We start from the raw sequence: 23,888 nt of genomic DNA, 5'->3' as shown, positions 1-23,888 counted from the left end.
CAATAAACCTTACATGGTAGAATAGGCAAGGGATCTCTGGGGCACTTGGGGCACTTTCGTAAGAAGCAACCAGAAAAAGTAATGGCTTAAAACAAGTATATGTGTTCTCATACTTTCTGTGTCAGGAATCTGGGTGCCATTCAGCTAGCACTCTGATTCAGGGTGTCCTACAAGTTTGCAATCAAGGTGTCAAATGGGGTTGTAATCTTCTCAAGGCCCAACGGGGGGAGGTTCTGCTCCAAGATCACTCACGTGGCTATTACAGGATTCAGTTCCTTGCCAGCTGTTGGATGAAGGGCCTCAGTTTCTCACCAACTATTGGCCAGTGTCCCTCCTCAGTTCTTTGCCACATGGGCATACAGCAGATTCCAACATGGCAGCTGGCTTCCATCAAGGGTACAAGAGGGGGCCAGCAAGACAGAGTCAGAGTCAGAGTCTTTTTTTTTTTTTTTTTAAATATATCTTTATTGATATCAGAGAGAGGAAGGGAGGGGGAGAGAGAGAAACATCGATGTGAGAGAGACACATCAACTAGTTGCCTTCCGCATGAGCCCCGACCAGAGCTGGGAATCGAGCCTGCAATCGAGGTGCATGCCCCTCGCCGGAATTGAACCCAGGACCCTTCAGTCCAAGGGCCGACACTCTAACCACTGAGCAAGGGCCATTTTAACCATTTTTAACTGTACAGTTCAGTGGCATTAAGTACATTCACATTGTTGTGCAACCTTCCCCGTCAATCTCCAGAACTTCATCTTCCAAACTGGAACTCTGTCCCCATTAAAAACCTACTCCCCCAGCCCCTGGCACCCACCATCTACTTTCTGTCTCTATGGATCTGACTGCTCTAGGGACCTCATATAAGTGGCATCATACAATATTTACCCTTTTGTAACTGCTTATTTACTGAGCATGTCAAGACTCATCCATGTTGTAGCAGGTGTCAGAATTTCCTTCCTTTTTAAGGCTGAATAATATTCCATTGTATGGATGAACCACATTTTGCTTATCTGAAATTTTTTTTTTTTCCAAAAGAGTGCTCTGAATCCTAGAGTGAACTTTTATTTTTTTAATCCTCACCCAAAAATATTTTTTCCATTGCTTTTCAGAGAGAGTGGAAGAGAGAGAGAGAGAGAGAAACATTGATGTAAGAGAGACACATTGATTGGTTGCTTCCTGCATGGCCCCAACCAGGGCCAAGGATTGAGCCTGCAACCAAGGTACCTGCCCTTGGCTGGAACTGAACCTGGGACCCTTCAGTTCACGGGCCGATGCTCTAACCACTGAGCCAAACTGGCTAGGGTTTACCTGAAATTCTTAATTTTGAACAAGGGGCCCCACATTTTAATTTTGCACTTGGCCCCACAAATTATGTAGCCCAACCTGCTGGCCTCTGTCACACTAAATCGAGCAGGGTATACATATAACCTTCTACCCGCCTGCTTTGGAGGACACCCAGGAGTGACTTGGACAGTCTTGGCCTCTTCCTTCCCCGTCCCCTACCTCCATTGTCCTCCTTGACATGTTGCCCACACCTTCCAGTCTGACTGCTGGATTTTTAAGGATATAACCTGCATAAAGGGGGGCTTAAAAGGCCTGAAAAGGGGATAAGAGAGGGAAGGGGGGGCTTTATACACACTGTCTCTTTAAATTAAAAACGTTTAATATTGCATCTTCATGTGCAATTTTAAACTGAAGGGTTTTAAAATAACATTCAAAACACTGCAATTTTATTTTGTTTCTTCAGTCGTGTAAGCAAATGAGTGAAATGTGTTAGGATTAAAAAGATTACCAAAAATAAATAAATAAATAAAATTCAGAAAGCCTATTTACAAAACATATTTAATGTTCGTGCTTGTTTTCCTGTGGGTCTGGGCCCCAGATGCCTCCACAACCAATTTTCTTCCTCCGGATTTTATCTTCACTCTACATGCAATGCTCAGACCTTGCTACCTCCATCTCTGACACATCCCTTTCTGTTTCCCTTATTTATTCACTTTCCATTTTCACCATGAAACAGCTGCACTGTGGTCAATTTGCTCATCACCCCCACTCCTGCCTTCTCCAGCAGGGCACACACCATTACCAGATACCCTGTAAAAACCCTTTAAAATGTTGTTGCCCCCACCCCACCCCCGACCCAGCCCAGTCCACACAACCAGTGAGAAATGTCAGCCTAGCAGGTGAAATTTAAGCAGAGGGCGTGATCAAAGGGGCAAGGTCACTCCCAGCAAGTACAACAGCATGGGCATGGGCCTAGCAGCCAAGTAAATGACAACTAGTTCCCCTTCAGCTCTGGCGTGACCTTGGCATTCAAGGCCCCCACCTCCTTCCGCAGCCCAGCCTGTTGGTAAGATCTGTGAACCTTTGAGAGAGACATACCCCGCTACCCCCCTCCCTGGGCAAAGACCTGCACATCTACACCTGCCTTCAGAGCATCTGCCCTGAGATTCTGGTTCCAGCATCCATGGCTCTTCCTGCGAAAGCCTGTGGGCCTGTGTTTAGGCACTCTGACTCTCTGAGAGGCCCCTGTGTGAATTTTTTAGTTATGCATTCTGTGTCAAGTTAGACCATCCCCATCACTCCATTTTCCTGGGATGCAGCAATTTTATTTATGTGGATACAGGAAAAAACTTACATTTATTTGTAGGTAAAAACTGGCTTGGGCCCTGGCCAGGTAGCTCAATTGGTTAGAGCGTCGTCCCGATACCTCAAGGTTGTGGGTTTGATCCCCGGTCAGGGCACATACAAGAATCAACCAATGAATCATAAGTAACTAAAACAACAAATTGATGGTTTTTTCCCGTCTCTCTTTCCCTATCTCTCTAAAAATAAATAAAATAATTAAAAAAAAAAGAATGAACAAAACTGGGATTCCTTGCTGTCTTAAAGACAAAACAAAATGGCCTTAGCTGGGGCTGCATGTGCTGCCCCCCTCTCCCCAATCCGGAGTCCTTCCTCAGAGGCCCCTAGTGGTGCTGGGACTCCAGTCCCTGCACAGACTGTTTCTGGGGCCTCACTTTCCCAGTATCCTCTGCACTTCCCAGTGGACATCCCTTTGGTGTAGGTCTGGGATGGATGTTTTACACTGTTGTCCCACAGGGTCTCTCCACAAGGCTTCACTTGACAGAGAGAAAAGGGCCTTCCTGTCTGTGCCACCAAAACAGCTCCCTGCCAACTCCCTAGCCCTGTCCCCACCCCAAGTGGAAAGAACACTTCAGCAGCCTACCCTGGCCCTGGCCGGCTCCTCCCCACACACTCCCCCTACCCCCCAGCAGTGGCTCTCTAAGGTGCTGCAGTTTCTTCTGGGATCCAGGCCCTCAAGCCCCTGGGACCCAGATGCTGCCACACTGATTTTTCAACTCCTTCAACTTGAGAAAAACAATTGGACAGAATGTAGTCCTTGGAATAAAGATAAAAGGTGAATTTTAAAATTCCACAGTCTCCAAGAAGCCCAAAGACAATTTGAAAACTGAACAGAGACAGGCGGCAGATAGGGCTAGTGTTGCAGTCACACAGGACCCCACGCTCAGTGCCCTGTGCTCAGCTTAATGCTTTGCTGTTGCTGTCTTGAAATTCTTAATGCTTTTTGAACAAGAGGTCCTGAACATTCTGAGCCAGTTCTGGTGGCAGGTTATGAGGAGCCTTCAGAGGACACTGTCCCAGTGGGAAGGAGCTGGCCTCAATTGCTCTGGGGTGGCTTAAAGACCCCAGGAGAACTTGGGGTCAGTTCCAGGACCCTGGCATGTGCCAGCAGGCACCCGAGCCCCTTCCCAACCGTGTGGTCACACCTGCAGGAACCACCTCACCTCTCTGCACCCAAACTTGCCATCCCAGACTGAACCCTAAAATGAACAGTTCAGAGGCACAAAACTAAAAGGCAGTCCAAACCTAGGACACTCTATACCAGCCGGTGGGGTAAAAAATCAGCAGCACTAAATAGCCTGTTTTCCAGCTGGCTAAGTTTCAGCATATCATCTGTAAAGTGGGTACATGAACAACAGTGACACCTTCATGGGGCTGAAACACCTGTAATGTTCAGAAAAGTACTTTCTAAAGCGTAGAGCACAACTTACAGCTAACAGCATCTATCATTTCCCACCACTACCTCTAGCTCCTTTAACTTCTGTTAAATCCTGTCAATGCCACCCCCTGGGGGTACCCTGCTGCCCCACAAGCCCCTCAGTACCACCTACACATGGGTTAGGGGGTCTCTGGTTTGTTTCTTTGGACCCCTGTGTGGGATAAAATGTGCTTGCCACTGCCAGGCTGAGGCAGGTGGGCAAAGCAGTCCCTAACTTGGAACAAATGCTCCCTGGCCAACTTTAATTCTGCTGCAGGACTTGTGTGTGGCTTCCAGGAGCTGATGGGGTGGGAAGCTTGGGCTGCCACTTGGCAGAGGCTGGCAACCCCTTGCCACCATCACTGGTCTGCTCACTGGGGACACCAGGCCAAGGGCAGAGGATAAGGGAGTATATTCACCGTGCCCCTCACTCCCACAGTAAATACATCACAACTTCGTCCTGCTTATTACTAAGCAGTGGTTCTCTGGGACAACACTGGTGACTATAATTTTTCCCCTTCTCTTCCTGAAATCCTTTTATTTTTAAAAATATATTTTTATTGATATCAGAGAGAGGAAGGGAGAGGGAGACATAGAAACATCAATGATGAGAGAGTCATTGACCAGCTGCCTTCTGCACGCCCTGTACTGGGGATTGGGCAAGCAACCCAGGCATGTGCCCTGACCACCCCTGACCGTGAATCGAACCATGATCTCCTGGGTCATAGGTCGATGCACAACCACTGTGCCACACTAGTTAGGCAAGGCACCTTCTTAAACCTCTTGCTTCTCAAAGTGGTTTCCTGGAGTGTGGGCATTGCCTGGGGTTTGTTAGGAATGCAGAATCTCAGGATTACCCCAGATCTGGTTTTAAACAGGGCCCCTGGGGAAGGAGGATGCACTCCAGGTCAAGAAGCCCTGTTCTCTGATGCATAGGAAAGGGCTGAAACCCAGGTCCCTTCTCTTCAGTGCACAGGTACAGACGTCTGGGACTCCTGACACCCCAGGAGCTGCCCAGAAACCTCAGGAGCCCCTGCTGGAGGCCCTGCTCTGGCTTTTGGGTCTGAGCATGCAGAGGACACCCCTGAAGCACCTCCTCCTGGAGTGTGCTCCTTCTTCCCAAGATGGAACAGGAATGCCCCCCATGACAGACAGGCGCTGGATATTCTGAGGCTTCCCCAGAAGTCATGGGACTGTTTACCCAGATCTGGAAAAGAGGGAGATGAACACAGAACTACAGGAGACACATATACAAAACAGAAAAACCAGAGACTCTAGAAGAGGCCCATCTATAGGTGTCAGTGGAGCCCACTGGCTGTGGGGCAACATGGGAGCTTGCTGCTCTCTGCTGACCCCAACCTCATTTCTGGATGCTTCTTGGATCAGAACGGCTGTGGTAAGTGCAGTAACTACTTGATCTATTTTCCTTTTCAAAGAATCCTATGGGGTGGGCATTATGGATCCCATTTCACAGACAGGGACACTGAGGCTTGGAAAGTCAGTGTCTTGTCACCAGTGCACACTGGGGAGAGAGCAGGGCCGGGATTCAAACCTTAGACCCTTGTGCTCCATCCTGCCTCCAATGCAGAATTTGCTTTCCCATCACCAAAGGAGTGAGTGCAAGCGAGGAGCAGACAGGAAACTCACAAGGACAACGCAAGGAGGCCCAAGAACATCTAACCTGGAGAAGAGGGGCCTCTGAGTCTCTGAGGAGAGGAGGCTGGCTTGTGAGTGTATCCAGGGGAGGGGACAAAATCTGGGTAGAGGCAGTGGGTTAATGAGAGATCTGGTCACAGAGCAAATCCCGGTGCCTTCTCCTCAGTAACCCAAGCTGGGCTGTCCGAGGTTCCCCTCCCTCCTCACATGGGTCAAGGCCATGCCTGGCCCACAGGGAGAGCTTGGCAGAGGGCAAACCAAGCTCCTGCAGGAGGAAGTCACCTGCAGCCCCAGCTGGCAGTCTGTCAGTGTTGGCTGCTTTTAAGTTACACACCATCACCCTACACCACCACATCTCAATGATCCCACTTCATTTATTACCAAAATATCACAGAATTCCAGTCATAGTTCACATACAGTGTTTAACACAAACCTGATACCTGTGGAAAAAACTAAGTATTCGAACAATCTAATGTTTGGAATCGTAACATCCCAAACTGTTATCACTCTGTACTCCAAAAATACGCTTTGAGAGCTTTGGAAACTGAATTAAAATGTCTACACAGCTATGAACAATTGTTTAATAAAACTTTTTCATGTTTCCATTACATGTAAATATATCAATTTGGCATCTCTATAAAAACTCTGAAAATGGTGCAAAAGTTTCATTCTCTTTGAGAAAGCCATTGACAAAAAATATTCACACTTCACTAAAATTTTGAAAAATGGTCTTCTTTCAAAGCTTCTTTATTAATCTGAAATCTTCTGGATTATCAAAATCTAGGTTTGCTTTTTCCTCTTAAAACACTAAAGAACATTTATTCACAAGGATAAAAAGGGAAATAGGGAGATGGAAAACTGAGAAGGGCTTTTTTTCCCCCCTGAAAATTAAAAAAAAAGAAAAAAAGAAGAAAAAAGCTAGTTACATAAGCATCCTCAAAATAACACAATGGGATTCATTTTATTGTTGACTTTCGGACAGCAGTGTCATACTTTATTGAAAACAAACCCATGTAAAAACAAAGTTAAAATGAAAAATGGTATCTGAAAAATAAATTATTTTATATAAAACAAATCAGTAACTTAAAACACTAATATACAAAATGTCTACCCATCTACTGTACAACATGGGGACCAGTCAGGAAAGCTCCCCCCTCCCCCAGAGCAAGTCACTGTAAACAGAACATTACATGGTAAAGAGGTGGTCCCAACCAATGGACAAGCCTTCTCTTCTGGGGGTGGGGGAGGGAGTGAAATACAGTCCTCTCAAAGTCACTGCTCAGACCATTGGTTAGCCTATCATAGCTCCTAGCAGTGACTTACAAGTAAGTTTTCTTTTTAAAAAACGACCAAGCAGAAAACTGAACTATATCACCAAAAGGCTGTGGGAAAATATACAATACAATCATTAGAAGTCAGAGGCAAATCAAAAGGTTTAGAACCCTCAACCCTGCTGAAGATTTGGGATTCAGGTTCTACTGCTTTTGTAAGAAAGGGTCAATTATCAATACCACTCAACAGAAAGCACTTGTGACTTTAGTTGGTGGCTGGCCTGGGAATCTGATGAATGGGAGGGAGGGAGGTGCGTTAGGCCCTGGGAAGATGAGAAGAATTTCAGGTGGAGGATTAGGGTGGGGGTCGGCAGCATATTCTTATTCTTTTTTTATCCAACACAGGAAGTCTGCAAGCAGCAGAGAAAAAATCAGGCTGAATCAGATGTAAAATGGAACAGCTAGCTGAATGATGCTAACTTTGATTTTCAAGCCTGACAGTGGACTTAGGTCAGTCAATGGCCATAAAATGGCCTAGTTTGGAGGCCGATCAGAATAGGTTATTTCCAATAACGGTCACTGGATTCATTTACTTGTCTGATCCAGTAGGGACCTCTCAGCTGTTAGCTCAGAAGCACCAGCTCCTCCAGCAGCCTGGTACAGACCCTGGACGCTGGGTTTCTAGCACTAACATCAAGTGCAGACTTTCAAAGGTTAAGGCAGCTGCCTTTGGCAAGGGAAAGACTCACCTTCTGAACAAAGATGGCAGAGCCAACCCAGCACCACCTGCTGATGAGAGGCACAGCCAGTGCAGAAGACCACAGCCTAGCATATTACACTGAAAAGCTAAAGGGCAGAGCCAAGAGTAAAAAATAGATAATTCAATTGGAACCAGGTTTACAAGTTTAGAGCTGCCTAGCAAACAATTGTTAGGGGAGTTACACAGGCCAAGAGAATTCAACCAAAGCTTCTTTGGTATTTATGTACCAAACCAAACTTCCGATAAATTAACTTTATCTACTCTTAATTCTTTTTCATCAAAATTCCCAAATAAGAGCACTCATTTTGTGAAATACAAATATGACTGATCTATGTAAACTTTTAAAAATGGTTTCTTTTGAATTGTGACTTTTAAAAAATAAATCTTCCTTTTGCAAACAAGCCTAAAGAAGGTATATGTAATGAACTTTATAGACACAGGGCCGGCACCTGGTACCTGGATGGGAGTGACTATTGCTTTTCAGGAGGAACAGGTCAAAAGCAGAACCCTTCCAAACACCTGTACCTCAAAACTCCCAAAGAAACACGATGGGGTTTTCAGCTAGAAGGCTATTCAAAGAGTGGTGAGGTGACCATGGAACATGAGAATTTTACTGACCTGAGAAACTTCAGGCAATTTTCAAAGGTTCTTATGTACTTCACATCTCCTCATCTGAGCTAGCATCAGAACAATCAATCTGGTTCAAATAAGAGGGAGGGGAGGAAAGAAGTTGCGATGCTGTCTGCGAGCCCACCATCATTTCAGTTTGCACTTATGACATCATCCTTTTAAGAAAACGAGCACTAGCGCAGACAGGAATGGGTGAGAAAATGCTGGCCTAAGGTTGTACAACCTGAAAGGCATTTTTCCAGAAAAACATCTTAGTCCTAGGGTTAGAAGCACTCTGGGGCAAAAGAGCAGGGAACCCTCTTTGTGTTTTGGGTTCTAGGAGGAGGCACGCAAGCTTTGACTTAGGATCTGGGAAATTCTGCTGGAGGGAGGAGGCCCTCCATGGCACAAGCCAACTTATGAGGCAAGGCCTCAGGCATGAACTTGGCCTTCTGTGGGAAAAGAACGTGGCACCATCTTACATTTGGGAGAACAAAGCAAGCAGCTGGTAGCCCCTCAATAAAGCAGGAGGGTAACGGCACAGATAGGCAGTCTCAAATTTTTCCAAGGGCTTCTCAGAACACTGATCTTTTCTGGAGAAGGCTGTGTCTATTGGCCCTTTTCCCCTACTTAAATAAATAAATAAGTAAATAAATAGACAGACAGACAGATAAATAATGCTGCAATTCCATGATCTCGGTAACTAAAAAACAGCCTATCATTACATATTTTAGTCTCATGTCAAGGTTAAAAACTGCTGGTACGAAATTATCCTGTTTTTTATTCTCTCTGTACACTACTTATAAAAATTGGATCATGCTCCTTAGGAGTTGTCTGGAGATCTGGCCCTGGCTACTTCTCAGGCCCTGTCAGACTCTCCCTACTGGCTCCCCATTTTAAAAAACACCATCTGTGACTGCACATTCCTACAGGACAGATTTGTAAATGCTTTGTCTTGAGGCAAGTATTTGTTTCTTAAGATCTTATATATCCTCCCTGAATGCTGGGCCATCTGTACCTCACCTAGCCAAAAAGAAAGAAAAGGTAAAATAAAAAACAAAACAAAATTTGAGCAAAACAAAATCAAATTTAATGGTCTTAAATGCAAAAGTAAAAACAAACAAAAAACACAAAAAAGCAAAAGAAAATTAACAGAACAGAACCACCCAAAATGTCAAAGCAATATGAAGAGAACTTTGAGGGTTAATCTTTAAAACTACAAATCAAAGAGTTTTTTTGTTAATAGATAATTGGCAAGAAGTAAGTACTTTTCTGCTGAGTGTTCATATGAAAGCAAAGTTTCAAAACAAAATCTGACTAAAATAGAAAAAAGTCTAGCACTCACGAGAAGGGATGCGAGAAATACAATGCTCAAATGTTTATGTGTTATTAAAAATAGAGCTATCTTATGCATTCGAGCTATGTTAAATGCTTTTGGAAACTGGAGAAATGACTGTGAACAACAATATCCAATGTGAGGGGCACTGTGCATGCAATGTGTGGACAGGAACTCAGAATGTCAGAGTTAACAACACATCTTCAGGTGTGCCTGGGGCTTAGATCTGACTCAGGAATATATGGAGTTTCCCTGAAACTCTTTGGTCCGTTCCCATAGATGTCTGGGCTTAGGAAACATAGTGTCCTCCTCTAGAGGGCCTGGCCCGGCGTGTGGCCTCCCCTCCCCGGTGGTAGCCCATGGCCACTGCCAGGACCACTAGGCAGAACCCGGGATTGAGCAACCAGGAGGTGGTATTGGGACCTGCTTGGGGAAGCAATTTCATGTTAACCAAAGCAGAAATCGCTTAAAATGTTGAAGCAGTTGAGAAAACGCACACTCAGCATCTGTCTAACATCTTTAGTTTAAAAACGAAAACTAAAAGGTCATTTCTTTTCTTTTTTCCAGTCTGTGGAGACACCGAATGAAATGGGTGTTAGACAGTCTTAGAAGTTAAAGCATGCTTCAGTTTCACCACCATCCCGAAGGACTGGTTAGTCAATGCAGTCTACTTAGATTTCTGTTTAATATATATTTTAAAGGAAATAACTTAAGAAACTTAAAGTTGGTCTAACATTGTGGGATTTCAAACATTTGAACATGTTGGTTGCATCTCAGAGTATAAAAACCTTTTCACTTCTCATTTAGACTAAGACAAACACTTGTGAAAATTGGCGCAAAATGAGTTGTACACTAACAAAAAAGTTTCAACTTCTTCACTCTGAATTATCTATTCCGTACAAAAAAAGCATGAGTGAGTTATTTGTGGGACTTGTTGGTTTTGAAGGAAACCTGTAAAATTTTGTCCCCCAGGCGGTAGCCATTCAGACTTGCTATGGCCATCGCGGCTTCTTCATAGTTTGTCATGGTCACAAAACCAAAGCCTTTGCACTTGTTGGTGTTGAAGTCGCGAATCACTTTCACATTGGTGACTGCACCAAAAGGGCCAAACATCTGCCAGAGGATTCCCTCATCGGCATCTTGACCAAGGTTGTAGATGAAGATGCACCAGCCCGAAGACGCGTTGCCTGGGACATTGACACCAGAAAGCCCACTCATGTGATCTACACCCATAGGGGAGAACCTAGCAAACAGAGAGCACAGCATTCAGGTCAAGGTCAAGGTCAGTGTGGGCCGGCATGCCAACACTACTGGGGGAGCAGGTGGGGACCAGATGGGATTGGCTCAGGCCCTTCCCTCTCTCGTCAGCCAGAGGAGAAATTCTCAAGGCTGGCACACCCCACCAGTCATAAGCAAGATTTTGTTTTTAACTGAAAGGAATTCAATATGGTGGCAGAGGAAGGGAGTCAACTCTGAGAGACACTTGTTGCCTGTGGAAGGTCAGAGTCTCAACTGATTTCATTCAGAGTGGTGGCTTGTTAGTGGTCGACAAGCCGCTCCCTCTACCCTTTCTACTGTGTGTGTGTGTGTGTGTGGTTCATGTTAGTCATTTCTGTGCTTCCCACATTTTCAGTAATGGAAGCTTCTCCACATCCTCTGAGGTGCTCTTACACCTCAGACTGCCCTGGAAGAAACGATTTCTTCATACTGTGTGTGTGTGTTTTGGAGAGGCCTGCATTTTTTTTTCTCCCAAATTTTCTACCTTCCGCTGGTCATGACCTGCCATCTCCAAGGGTTCACAGGCAAGCGGTGTCTGGGTTATACATGTTCCTGTGAAGGGCCACTGCTAGCACAAGGCAATTCCTTCCCAAAGATCTGGGCAACCTTTCATTGCTGGCTTATAACATCCCAGAAGGGCGAGAGGCTGAACTGCAGGGTCACTGAACTGTACCAAAAATGGAGAACCCTTTCCAAAGTGACACTTTTAGTTACATCAAAACTAAACCTTCTACCAATGTGTGGCCACTGCAATAAGGATTAAGGGAGATGATAAAATTGTTATTGAAGCCATGTGGCCCTCTAGATGGTTCACAAATTAAAAAGTCATGGTTTCAGGTCAATTTAAAAAGATTTGAATGTGATACAGCATCTGTGAAGTCACACAATGCAAATGGAGGCGCATTACCTGCTCCAAAACAAAATTGGGCTTCAAGCTGTGGGGCTGATATAGAGGTAAACGGGTGTCTTCAAGGGTCATTAAACAGATTCACTTTCTCGACAGACTTGACCCCAGGCAGGTTGACCAGCTCTCAAGGTACAGCCCACTAAACCAAGGGTTGTATTCAACACAGGTATGGAAGAATCCAGACACATTATTGGCCATGGTTTTGACTGCAGGAGAATAATTTTAAACAGCCTGCACCAGAATGTCTGAGTCGGTGGCTTGTTAGTAATCCCGAGTCTGTCTGGGATGACAGTGAGACCACAACAACGTTGAAACGGGGGCGGGAAAAGGCACTCAGTCAGTTCTCAACGAGAAATGGAAAGGGGTTCCCACTTTTAAAAGGACCCCTTAAAAGGACCTCATTTCCTCCAAGTTTTGTAGGGTAACAAATATGGGCATGACTTATTATAGTTAACCTCTTTATATAGCGATTATACTGCAAATGATCTGAGGAAATATTTTACTGCCTTTTAGTGACAAGGTTTTCATTCTTATGAATTATTGTTAAGGTTTTTCTCCTGCCAACTGGAGCCGATTTCTTTTGCCCTGCCCATCAGGAAACCCACCCCTGACTCTTTTCTCTGATGGCACAAAAGGAAAGCTGACCCTCCTTTATCTGTGGCTTTCCCCAGTGTGATAACAACAGAGGCACTCTTATCTTCTGGGTCTTTCTCTCTCTTATTCTTACCTTAGTCTGCCTTCTGGAGATAAATCTTCCCTCCCACCACTTTCTTCCATCTCTTTTTGTTCTGTTCCTCTGGCAGTGTGATTCCTTTCCTGCCTAGCAGTTAGGTTCCTCTGGTCTACCCTTTATTTTCTACTGTTCGTTGCTGTGACCAAGGACCCCTTCTCTTCCTCCAGTTGTCCCTGGTTTTCCAGAGTTACCGTAACTCAATGAACACTGCCATCTACACATCCCACCAGGTTACCAGTGAGGTGGTCTGTGTTATCTGACTTCCATACTGGATTTACTTCCATACTTATTTCTGTCTGAGGACACTTCCCCTGCCTTTGTCTAGTAACAAGGAGAGCCAGCTTTGGAACTTGACATAGTTGAGGACTCTGGATTACTTAATGGGCTGTATAAATGACACCTTGCTAAATGGCCTCTGTGGAAATGGGCAGGGTTTTACCCAATCTCACTGCTTAAAACAAAATGTGAAACCTGACAAGTTGCAGAGAAAAAACCTTAACATACCTGAGTAAGCCACTTCTTGAAGTTTTGACAAAAACAAACAAAATGGCCCCTAAATTGAGATTGCCATGATCTGTGAGGTGGTAATACACCTGATTTTGGAGTCCAAGGTACTGACTTGAATTGTTCCTATTCTAGATCCTGGCAACTAAAATCATTTCCAATATGGAAAGACTAAGGAATATGGGAAAACTAGTCCCTCTAGGACAGGGCTTTTGAACAGAAGGCATAAAATATTTAGATATCAAAATAATCCCAAAAGGTAGGTGTATGAGAAAGGGTTGTCTTAGGGCTGATGATCAAATGTCTAAAACCTGTCTAAAAACTCTGGAAGGAACAGCTCTCGCTTAAGTATACCTAAAGCTGCATCTTTTTCTCATGCATGTGGAATGATATATATATATATATCTATATATATTTTTTAGAGTATTTCCTTTTTTAAAAAAAATTGAATTTATTGGGGTGACACTGGTTCACAAAACCATACAGGTTTCATGTGTACAACTCAATAAAACATCATCTGCACACTGCATCGTGCGCCCATCATCCCAAGCAACGTCTCTTTCTGTTCCCATGTCCCCCCCTTTGTCCACCTCCCCAACCCCCATCCCCCCTGGTTATTATTACACTGTTGTCAGTGTCTGTGTTATATCTATATATTTTTTTTGGAATGATCTTTTAAACTCATGGCTTCACCCTCCCGTCTCTATAGACTATATGCTGGAGTGCTATCACTCACTCTCCCAGTAGTTGGTCGGAACTGGTAGCACCTCTTTTATTCCAATTAAAGACAACACTTGATTGGAAAGATATGGCTTTCATACAGATACCTTTATAATGGAGGTGGGGACATGGAGACATGAAATGACTGAGTGCAACCTTCCGATGTGATCAGCCTGGTATGCCCAGTGCTTCCCACTGTGCGTGGTTACCCAGCCAGTGGGGTTCTAACAGCTTTCAAGGCACCACTGGCCATGGTGGGAAGAGACTGGGTAGGCAGGTGAGAGCGCTGCCCTCCTGACCCACCTGAATCTCTGTGCCTGGTGATGCACGGGGCCTCCGAACCGTCTAGCTGGCGAGTGGTACAGCTGGGAGAGCAGCGCCACGTTTTTGTTCTGGTTGGGATTGGCTGCAAACTTCACTGTAATGGGCTCAGAGGAACCTGGGGGTTTATGACCATTGAAACTGGTAATTGCCTCTTCTGCTTCCGACCGTTTGTCAAACCGGATAAACGCAACCCCTCTGGACAAACCTTTTTAACAAACCAACAAAAATGGAGTTAGGGGGAAAAAGTGCAAGGATTTTTTTTAAAACTAAAAAACAAAAATTAAGTCAGTAATTCTATTGTGCTTCAAACTGGATGCTTGGTTAATGAGATAAACAAAAATTAAACCTAAATATTCTCAGTCTCAAGGCCTTTTGGGTGAAGATTTCCTTATTCTGTGTGAAGTGAATTTGGAAACTCAAAATATATCCACATTTAAATTAAGAACGAAGGGACAGCCCAGCCAGAGTGGCTCAGTTGGTTGAATGTCGTCCTGCGCACCGAAAGGCTGCCGCTTCGATTCCGGGTCAGGGCACATATCTGGGCTGTCGGTTCAAGCCCTGGTTGGGACACACACGGAAAGCAACCGGTCGATGTTTCTCACATCGATGTCTGTCTCTCTCTCCCTCTCTCCCTTCCTCTCTCTAAGCATGTCCTTGGGTGAAGATTAAAAAAAGAATAGACATTTATAACTCAATTAAAAATAGTTCTGTGACTACCTAAAAAACAAAACAGGAACGAATTTTTAAAAACCAACAATGACTAATAAAAGATTAAGGTTTCAGAGTTTCTTTTGAGTTTCTCAGTGCCAAAAGATATTTTGGCGACAGAGAGCCACATTAGAAGCAATCACCGCCCCCCTACCTCCCATCACTATTCTGACATCAGGTGCCCACCCCAGATGGGCTAGAGAGGGAAGGCAACCAGAGCTGGGTCTGAGGAATTCTTCTTGGGCTCTGGGCCCTCCCATGCCTGCCCTGCCTGCCAGTGTGCCCAAGGAGCAGTGGTGCCTCCGAGGGCCCGTTGTGAACAAAGAGCAACCTGGTCTCATAGCCCAGACAGGCCTTTGTAGTCTGCTGCCTTTCTAGTGGGCCTAGCAGAATCCCTGGTTACATGGTGCCCAGCTTGGCCTTCTCCTTCATCCCCAAAGGGCATAGAGTCTCAGTAACCAAGCCTTACCCAGACAGTTCTTTCCTGCAGCCATCTCCTCACTCATTGCTATGAGGTCCTGGGACCTCCTGTGGGCTCCAATCTGCCCTAAGAATCAAGTGAGGTCACTCATTCTTTCCCCCTAAGCTGGCCAGGCACACACAACAGTGCTGACAGTCCCCTATAGACCCCCTGGCAGGTTAAGAGTCCCTGCCTTAGGCCCACTCCATACCTGATCCTGGTCCTGCATGGGAAGGGCCAGGGCACCCCTGTTGTGGCCTCCATCTGCCAGGAGAGAACAACTTCTCTTGCTACCTGGACGGAGGCACCTGCAGGTAAGTCCTGAGTCCCTCAACAGAGCAGAAATGTGATACAGGACCAGGCTGCCTGAGATCCAAGGCTGAACTGCTACAGGCACTGTCTGGTGAGCTGGCATGACTGTGAGGCCCGAGCAAGCCAGGTAGGAGAGGACTCATCTATCCTCAACCCCGTCTGTCCACACACTGGGTCTAGGGGGACGATGAGGAGATCTTGGCCCTTAAACAATTCAAGGAATGGGGTGGGGCTGGGAGAGGGAATTTGGAACCACAGAAGAGCCTGGCTCCTTCTTCTGAGGAGAAACGGGGTCAAGTATGAAGGTTCAAGTGTAGTGGAAGGTTGACAGCAAGGGCCAGTCTGAGGATGATGTCACTAGGCTAGAGTCGTGGGTGTAGCTGGTGGGGTGACTGAGGTCAACAGCCCTATCCTAGACATTCTCATCTCGCCTGCCAGTCATAGGCTGTCATGTCACATTTTCTTATCTAGACAAAGGCCTTCAGTACGTAGTGAATGACACTGAACAAAGCAGGACAGCCCAAGACCTTGGGCCACCAGCTAAATGAGCATATCAGATGTCCCTCCATTCAGCTCCCAGGTTCCAACACCTTTCCTTACCATTTCCCACAGGGTCCCACCAACTGCCCCTGTGATGGGCATGGGCCATGAGTCTCCCCAGTTGGTCCTAAGGCCATGGAAGGGCAGAAAGACTCAGGTACATCAGGTGGGGTGTTGAGATAATAAGTGTCACTGCAAGGCATGGTTGACCTCTCTGGGCCTGGAATCCCATGTTGGGGCCTGACTTGGATGTGATACTGTGGGCCCCACTGAAGCACACAGTAAATAGTCAGGGACCCTTGGGCCAAGGATTCTTTGTTTACAACTGTAACATACTGTGGACAACCCATGCTGGGTCCTAAAGCATTCAACATTCCAACTGGGAAGCTCCCTGTCCCAGTTTCCCCCTCCCCTCCAGCACAGGGCCCTGAGAGATCACACAGCAGCTCCTAGCGGCCTTAGGCTACCCCCATATTGTCTTCATGACTCTTTAATTAGAAGTTTAAAATTCACACAGCCAGAGACACTCACTGAATTAGTGAGATCAGACCAAGCAATCACGTGTGCCCAGAAAATTCTAGAACCTGAACTTACTTTTCAATTTCAGTTCAAAAGAACACCTGAAAGTACTGTTTTTATTCACTCTTAAAGGGCATGAATAACACCTTAGACAGATGGACACCTGAACAAAATCTAACTTTAGGCAAATAATGCTGAAAGCTGGAGATGGCTGGCTCCTATAGGAAACTGCCTTCAGGGAGATGGTTTTATTCTATTTATAAAGACCTCGAGATCAAGCAGAGAGTGTGTGCAAGTGGGGTTTCCCTGTTTGATTTTGTAAAATGACTTTCAAATGAAAACTTTCCAAGTGCAATGAACAAAACCCAAGAAAGAGAAAGAAAATTTTATTTAACGCAAGAGTGTTAATTTACTAATTTAGTGAATGTACACTTTTTGAAGATCACTCTGTGTTTTGTCTCTCTAGTGGTTTTTAGAATTAAGATCAGAGACCAATAAATGGCACAATCTCCAGATGAGTAAACTATAAAGTTCACAATTAAAATGGATAAAGTAGCAAAGAAATTTTTAAAAATTAATTTGTCAGCTCAGGATGTAAAGGCTTTTTAAGAGAGCATCCCCATTTTTCCAACACTAAAAAGCATGTCATATGAAGGCAAACCTGTCTGTCACACTGTTCTCTGCCCCAGTCCTCTGTGGGCCCCATGGGTCCCAGTAGAGGGGACCCGGGTGGGTGGCCTCCTCTAGAGCAGAGGGAAGAAGGGAGTCCTGAGCCCTAGGGTGCTCAAATTTCTACTCTAAATTCTACCCCCGGGTCAGGAAGCAGGACTGGAAGAAGGAGCCAGGGAGTCCCTCATCTCTCCCTTCCCTCCTATCCTCTTGCAAGGATTCCATGAAGAAAAAGGTGTTGGGAGGGGGCCCCAGTCTCTTCCTTGAGGTAGCAGAGGCTGGCAGGGATGCCTGAGGGTCCAGTACACCACCTTGAGGTCACAGCTGAGACTGGAGGGCAACCCTGAGGTGTCCCCAACACTCTAGGACACAGAAGCCTTACAGAGGGAAAGGAGGCAAAATCCCTAGCAAATGGCTGAGGGAGCTATCTACAGAAGTAAAACAAAAGCTTTGTGGCTGGGGATGTGTTCTCGAGGTGTCTGGGCTCCAGAGAGCAAGGCTCTGCTTAGCAGTGCTAGACAGAGATCAGCAGAGGAAAAAAGCAGTCATTGTGTGATCTAGTAAAGCAGGGCCATGGAGGCAGAATGTGGGTCCCGGGCAGCCCATTCAGATGCTCTTATGCAGGCGGGGCTGGGAATACATGCACTGACCAGCTGACTGTATAGTTTTCTCTCAATGGGGGCTTCAGGCACCATAGGAAACGAATCTGGATGTTTATACCAAGTAAAGGGTATCCTCACTCCATGCCCACTTCCTACCCTACAGCGAAGGGGCAGAATGAAGGAGGCAATACGGGGGGGCGGGGGGGTAGAATCCATGTTGCTCCAGTGCAACGTGGTGTCTGTGCCAGGCTAGGGGGATACCCAGAGCTCCCATGAAATGCCAGTGACCTGAACCTGTGGACCACAAGCCACTTTTCCTCCTCAGGCCCCTGGGGTAATCAAGCTGTCCACTCCTCTCAAATACAGGCCCCAGTAGGCACCAATCTCAGTTTCCACAGCTGGGACTAGAGAGGAAGAGCAGGGACAAGGCCAAATGCCCCAAAGCACACAGCTCAGGGGAACATGGAAATATGTGTGTGACCCCACCTACCTGCTCTCCAGGGTCTGCTCTGAAAAGGGGAGGTCACCTCAGAGCTATGACTTCCTGTGACCTAACTACCCAATATTAGTTTTAATACCACAGCCAAGTGGGTAGTGAATACTCTGTGTTGGAAGAACATAAACATCAACTGCAGACAATTCGACCAGCTTCACTGAGCTCCGTAGGCAAGAAGCCTCCTTTCTAGTTTGTCAGCAGATTCCCACTCCTGGCAGGAACGAAAGTGAGGAGTCCTAAAGTGGGCATGGCTCAAACTTACTGCTTCCCAGACGGAGGCATGCATAAGATTTGGCAAGGGATGTCCTGATCCCAGTTCCCAGGCCAGCAGGGCATGCAGGCCACACAGTCAGGGCCAGAACCCAACTTCCTGCCTGCCTGCCCACCTAGGGTTGCTTCAGCAAAGCCCAGAGCCCAAGCAGCTAATGTCCTGAAATGAGATGACCTGACAGGAACTGGAATGATCATCGGGAGGAATTCACCACCTGTTGAGTTCTGTGGGTGGGGTATCTAAATAATCAGAAACAGTTGCCTTTGTAGCTTCGAGGCAATGAAAAGGACTGGACCAAGAGTAAAGACTGTCACATTGCACGCTGTATGCCTGCAATAAGAACAGCAGCAAACCCTTGAAACCCATTCATGGGTCAGGGTGGGACATCTGGGTGCCCAAGGGAAGGTATGTCTTGGTGCCAGAATGTCTTGGTCTTTTCACCATAAAATGTCAGCCTGACATGGAGGCTCTTTCATGCCACTTTATCTTCCCAGTCTCATAAAACAAATGCCAATGTCATCTCATTTCAATTCTGTCTTCATTAGTGGAACAACTAATGACATTTAACATCAAATATGATCTGTCTTCCCTAGAAAATCTGGCCCCTGGCCTAGAGGAAAAACCTCACTGCGCATCCCAGGCCACCGTCATACCTGTTGTCTGGTCCACAAGGACCCGGGAGTTGATGATTCGCCCGAATCGAGAGAACATGTCCTCCACGTCCTTCTGGGTCATGGTCCTGGGGAGCCCACTGATGTACAAGTTGGCGTCTTTGATGACCTCTGAGCTTGGGCGAGCATATGACACCTTGAAAACAAAACCACTTTCTGGGGTTAGGGCAGGTGTGTGGCCAAAGCATCAAGGGAGGGTGTTAAATTTTGGGTTAAGAAAAAGCCAACCTATGATGGGAGAACATGCATCATCTATGGAAGCACCTGCTGGCAACTCCCCATTGACCAGGCAATAAGCTGCTAGCTGGCACCATTTTCTCACATCTCAACGAAGGGAACATTATTATCATTTTACAAAGTGAGTGACTGAGGGTCCACAGTTAGTTGGTGGCAGGTGAGGGACCCAACCCTGCTACCTGTCCAGTTACCAAGGCCTTATCCCTCTCTGGATGATGAGCTGAGCTGGGAACAAGACCTGACTGTGGGTAAGAGAGCTGGGGGCTGCTGGGAATGTGACATCTACCTGCCAACAGGTAAGCTCATGACAGGAGCTCAGATAGGGCTGTGAGTGTTAGGGGAGTTCCACACTCAACTGTTCAATATTAAATGACTCCAGGCCTTCTGGGCTTATGTTTTACAAACTTAAAAAAGGAACTTTTGCAGTGGCTTAGATAAAATGTCATGTGTGTGTACTAGAGGTGGTGAGGGGAGGTTTCAGGGGCTGATGGTAAGAAAAAGTCTTTGGTGCTTTCTTCAAAGAAAAGGTCTTTGAAAAAAAAGTGACAGCTGTATGGACCCTGCAGACTAGAAGGAGGGATGGGACCAAGCTCACACTTATGCTGGGAAGGGGAAGCTGGGAGGAAGCCCTTCTGCCCACAAAGAGGCAATCTAAGGAAACAGGACTCAGTCACAACCAACGTAGTCAGAACCAAGTGCGGAGGCTGAGAGATGGAAGGGGAAGAAACAAGAAAACCGTGTGCTCCAGAAGGTGAGGACTATGCAGAACTTACTCACTGAGCATCACAAAACTGATGTGATGAGGAACCCAAGACAATAACACAGGAGCAAATATGAACTCTTGGTGTCACTGGGCAGCATGAGGGCATGGACAACAGGTGTGTTCTTACCACAATGCTGACAGGAAGGGCAGGGGTGTGGTTCTATGTGACAAGAACACACATACACACCCAGCTCCATGAGAGCACAGAATCTGTCTAATTTGTTCAATGTTTGGGACATAGCAGGTGTTCAATAAATGTGTGCTAAATGAATATTGAATGAAGTGGCTGTGATGGGCAGGAAGGGTGATACTGCTGTGCTACTATAGTATGCCAGGAGCAGGGAGGGCAGGGCATGGAACCGGGGTTGCACAAGAATGGGAATGTCGTCCAGCTGGGCGTGGCTCAGCGGTTGAGTGTCGACCTAGGATCCAGGCAATCGGGGTTCGATTCCTGGTCAGGGCACATGCCCGGGTTGCGGGCTCGATCAATGACTCATCATTGATGTTTCTGTCCCTCTCTCTCTCTCTCTCTCTGAAATCAATAAAGATATATTAAAAAAAAAAAAAAAGTTAAAAAAAAAAAAAGAATGGGAATGTCACAGCCGGACATAAGACAGGCAGGGGAGGCCTGGGCTGGGGAGGGGGTTGCCCCATATATGTGCCCTTCACGGGGACCTTCCTTTTACTGGTGGGGCTGAGGAAGCCACGAGCCACAGCATGAGGCCTGGGACAGTCACCACTCAACACATAAGCAATACCTCAATTCTGAGCAGACAGGAAGCTCCCCAGATACCCTGGAAGCACCAGGTTTCCGAGATGCTAATGATGCCCTTGACAGTGATGGTAAGTCGGGCTTGGCACAGACCCCAGCCCAGGACAGAAATGAATTCAGGTGGTGCTCACCACTCTTTACCTTAATGGTTTTGGACTGGAGCCGCAGGCCATTCAGCGTGTTTATTGCTTTCTCTGCATCCTTTGCAGTCACGTAGTTCACAAAGCCATAGCCCAAGCTGTGTCCTGTGGGAGAACATGTACACACTGGTAAACCAGGGAGAGTCGGAGAGGATGAAAAGGACTATGCTCTCCTATGTCTGGCTGGGCTCAAAAGAATAAGGTCAGAGAAAAGACAAAGAAAAAAACACAGGAACCTTAAGAGCCGGGTCTGCAGGAAATGAGGTTACAATCTATATTAATGGTTTATTTGTTACACTTCTTTGGCAACCTTGTACATTTTCTACAAAGAACAAATGTTACTTTTGTAATTTAAAAAAATTATCTCAAAAGAAACATTGTGCTACTGACTGCATCCTGGGGAACCCATCACTAAAACAATGACAACAATTGGTCCCACTGGTGACGGCCACTCTGTGGGGTTCTGACGGGGCCTGGGTTTGGGAAGGGGAGGAGAACGGTTACAAGTGGCAGATAGGTAGATAGGCATTTCTCCACCACTTCCAACCCCAGAGCAGGGAAAGCTTGTGGGGCTGTGGTGCTACCCAGTGCCAGTGTCTTACTTTTCTGAACCTGCAACCCAGTGGGGAGCACAAGGAAAGGATAGTACTTAGAGAAGTTCCAGCCCCGCAGGCAGCCCCTGTACTGCCTTCACACCTTGGCCAAGCTTGCAGAGTTCCCCTTGGTAGTGGCCTCCACTGTCATGGCATCATCAGCTGAAATCTGGAGGAGTCATAAGGGATGCAAAAACCTGAGTTCTTCCCAAATAAATCGAAGGTTACGGATAGCATGTCACCACTGCTTCTTTGTGAAACTTTTAGAAGTGGGAGTGACCACCAACTGGATACCCACAAAGGACTCAGTATAGCAGGCAAGATGCTGTGGTTTCCCAGGAGGCCAGAGAGGAGCAAAGGTTGAGGGTCAGAGGTGGAAGAAGCCTTATACCTTCACTATAGGGCAAGCAGGAGGAGGCGTAGAAAAGAGAACCATCAATGTACCCACATCTGACCCATGCATATGCCACATTAGGAGGCATCCACTACACACAGGGCACTGCCCTGGGTAGAAATAGAGCTGTGTGTAAGACCAAGCAAGGCCCACCTTCATTGAGCTTTGCTCCATTCCTCCGGTTGGCAGAGAGTTACGATGAGCAGGTAAAAAATACAACCAGACCTCCCAGCTGGAGTGGCTCAGTTGGTTGAGCCTTGTCTCTGCACCAAAAGGTTTGATTCAGTCAGGGTACACACCTGGGTTGTGGGTCTGATTCCATCGGGGAGCGTACAGAAGGCAACAAATTGATGTTTCTATCTCTCCCTCCCTTCCTCCCTGTCCTTGGGTAAGGATTAAAAAAATAAATTAATATAAAAATACAAAAATACAACCAGGCGTTGAGCCACACGGAGGTGGAGATCCTCATTGCAGCTATGCTGGCTCAGCCTGCAGTGCCAGGGGAACCCAGGCCTGTATCTGTGACAATGAGACCTGGCACCCAGTAGACAGCCTAATTGTTTTGCCACTTAAAAAGAAGAAAATTATTTTTTAGATTTAAAGAAAAATTACAAAGATAATACAGAGAGTTTCCATATACCCCACACCCAGGTTCCTATTAGTAACATCTTATACTAGAATGGATGGAACACTTGTTACAAGTAATGAACCAGCAGTGATACATTATTATTAACTGCATCCACATTTGATTTCTATGGCCTTAGGCTTCTGCTAATATTCCCTTCTGTCCCAGGATGCCATTCAGAATCCCATATAACAATTAGTCATTATGTCTGCTTAGGCTCCTCTTAGGTGGGACAATTTCTCAGATCTTCCTTGTGATGACCTTGACAGTTTTGAGGAGGGGTAGTCAGGAATGTTGTAGAATCTCCCCCAATCTGGGTCTGTCAGATGTTTTTTCTCATGGTTAGGTTGGCATGATGGGTTTTGGGAGGTAGACCACAGAGTACAATGAATGGCCCTTCTCATGACATCATATCAGGAGTACATGCTATCAACGTGGCTTATAACAGATGATGTTGACTTTGATCCCCTGGCAAAAGCAGCCAGTTTGGTAGGTTTCTTCTCCATTGTAAGGTCACCCTCATCCCCACCCCCACCCCATGTTGTAGGCTTTGGAAGGAAGTCACTGTGCAGCCCACACTTGAGGAGTACCTTGTGGAGTTTCACTTTCTCTCCTTCAGGGTGGAGTAGCTATATCTATTATTTGCCCAGCCACCTTCTTTTTTACCCTCCAGACCCATATTTTTAACAAAACCCCATGGATCTCAGAGACTCAACTCCTGAGCCCTGAACAGTGAGGACCCCGGAGAGCAGCGCTTTGGAGCTCAGGCCCAACCAGCAAGAGAGTCATACTCACAACTCAGAAAACTACAATCACTCCAGGTCAGGGACTTAGGGTTCTTGCAAACAGTCCAGGCCACAAATGTGAGAGCTGAGAATGCAGAGGAAGTCTGGGTATGGATTCCCAACCAAATTCCTGGATGGCCAAAGAGCCCATCCTATCTGGCCTAGCCCTGGAT

General features: G+C 46.3%; 1 protein-coding gene across 1 annotated transcript in view; it reads right to left on the bottom strand.

The window, feature by feature from the left end:
- Positions 1 to 6,070: 6,070 nt before the first annotated feature.
- ELAVL1 (ELAV like RNA binding protein 1) overlaps positions 6,071 to 23,888 on the bottom strand; it is a 38,643-nt gene continuing 20,825 nt past the window's right edge. The window contains exons 3-6 of the mRNA XM_081137244.1: positions 21,320 to 21,423; positions 19,389 to 19,542; positions 14,138 to 14,363; positions 6,071 to 10,935 (exon numbers count right to left, since the gene is read on the bottom strand). Coding sequence (XP_080993370.1) covers positions 10,611 to 10,935; positions 14,138 to 14,363; positions 19,389 to 19,542; positions 21,320 to 21,423 — 809 coding nt within the window. The 3' untranslated portion in view covers positions 6,071 to 10,610. The remainder of the gene's footprint in view (positions 10,936 to 14,137; positions 14,364 to 19,388; positions 19,543 to 21,319; positions 21,424 to 23,888) is intronic.

The sequence above is a fragment of the Miniopterus schreibersii genome, assembly GCF_964146895.1.
Source record: "Miniopterus schreibersii genome assembly, chromosome: 4".
NCBI classification, from domain to species: domain Eukaryota; kingdom Metazoa; phylum Chordata; class Mammalia; order Chiroptera; family Miniopteridae; genus Miniopterus; species Miniopterus schreibersii.
The sequence above is the reverse complement of the archived record's forward strand: the minus strand, read 5'-3'. Positions and strand labels throughout refer to the sequence as shown.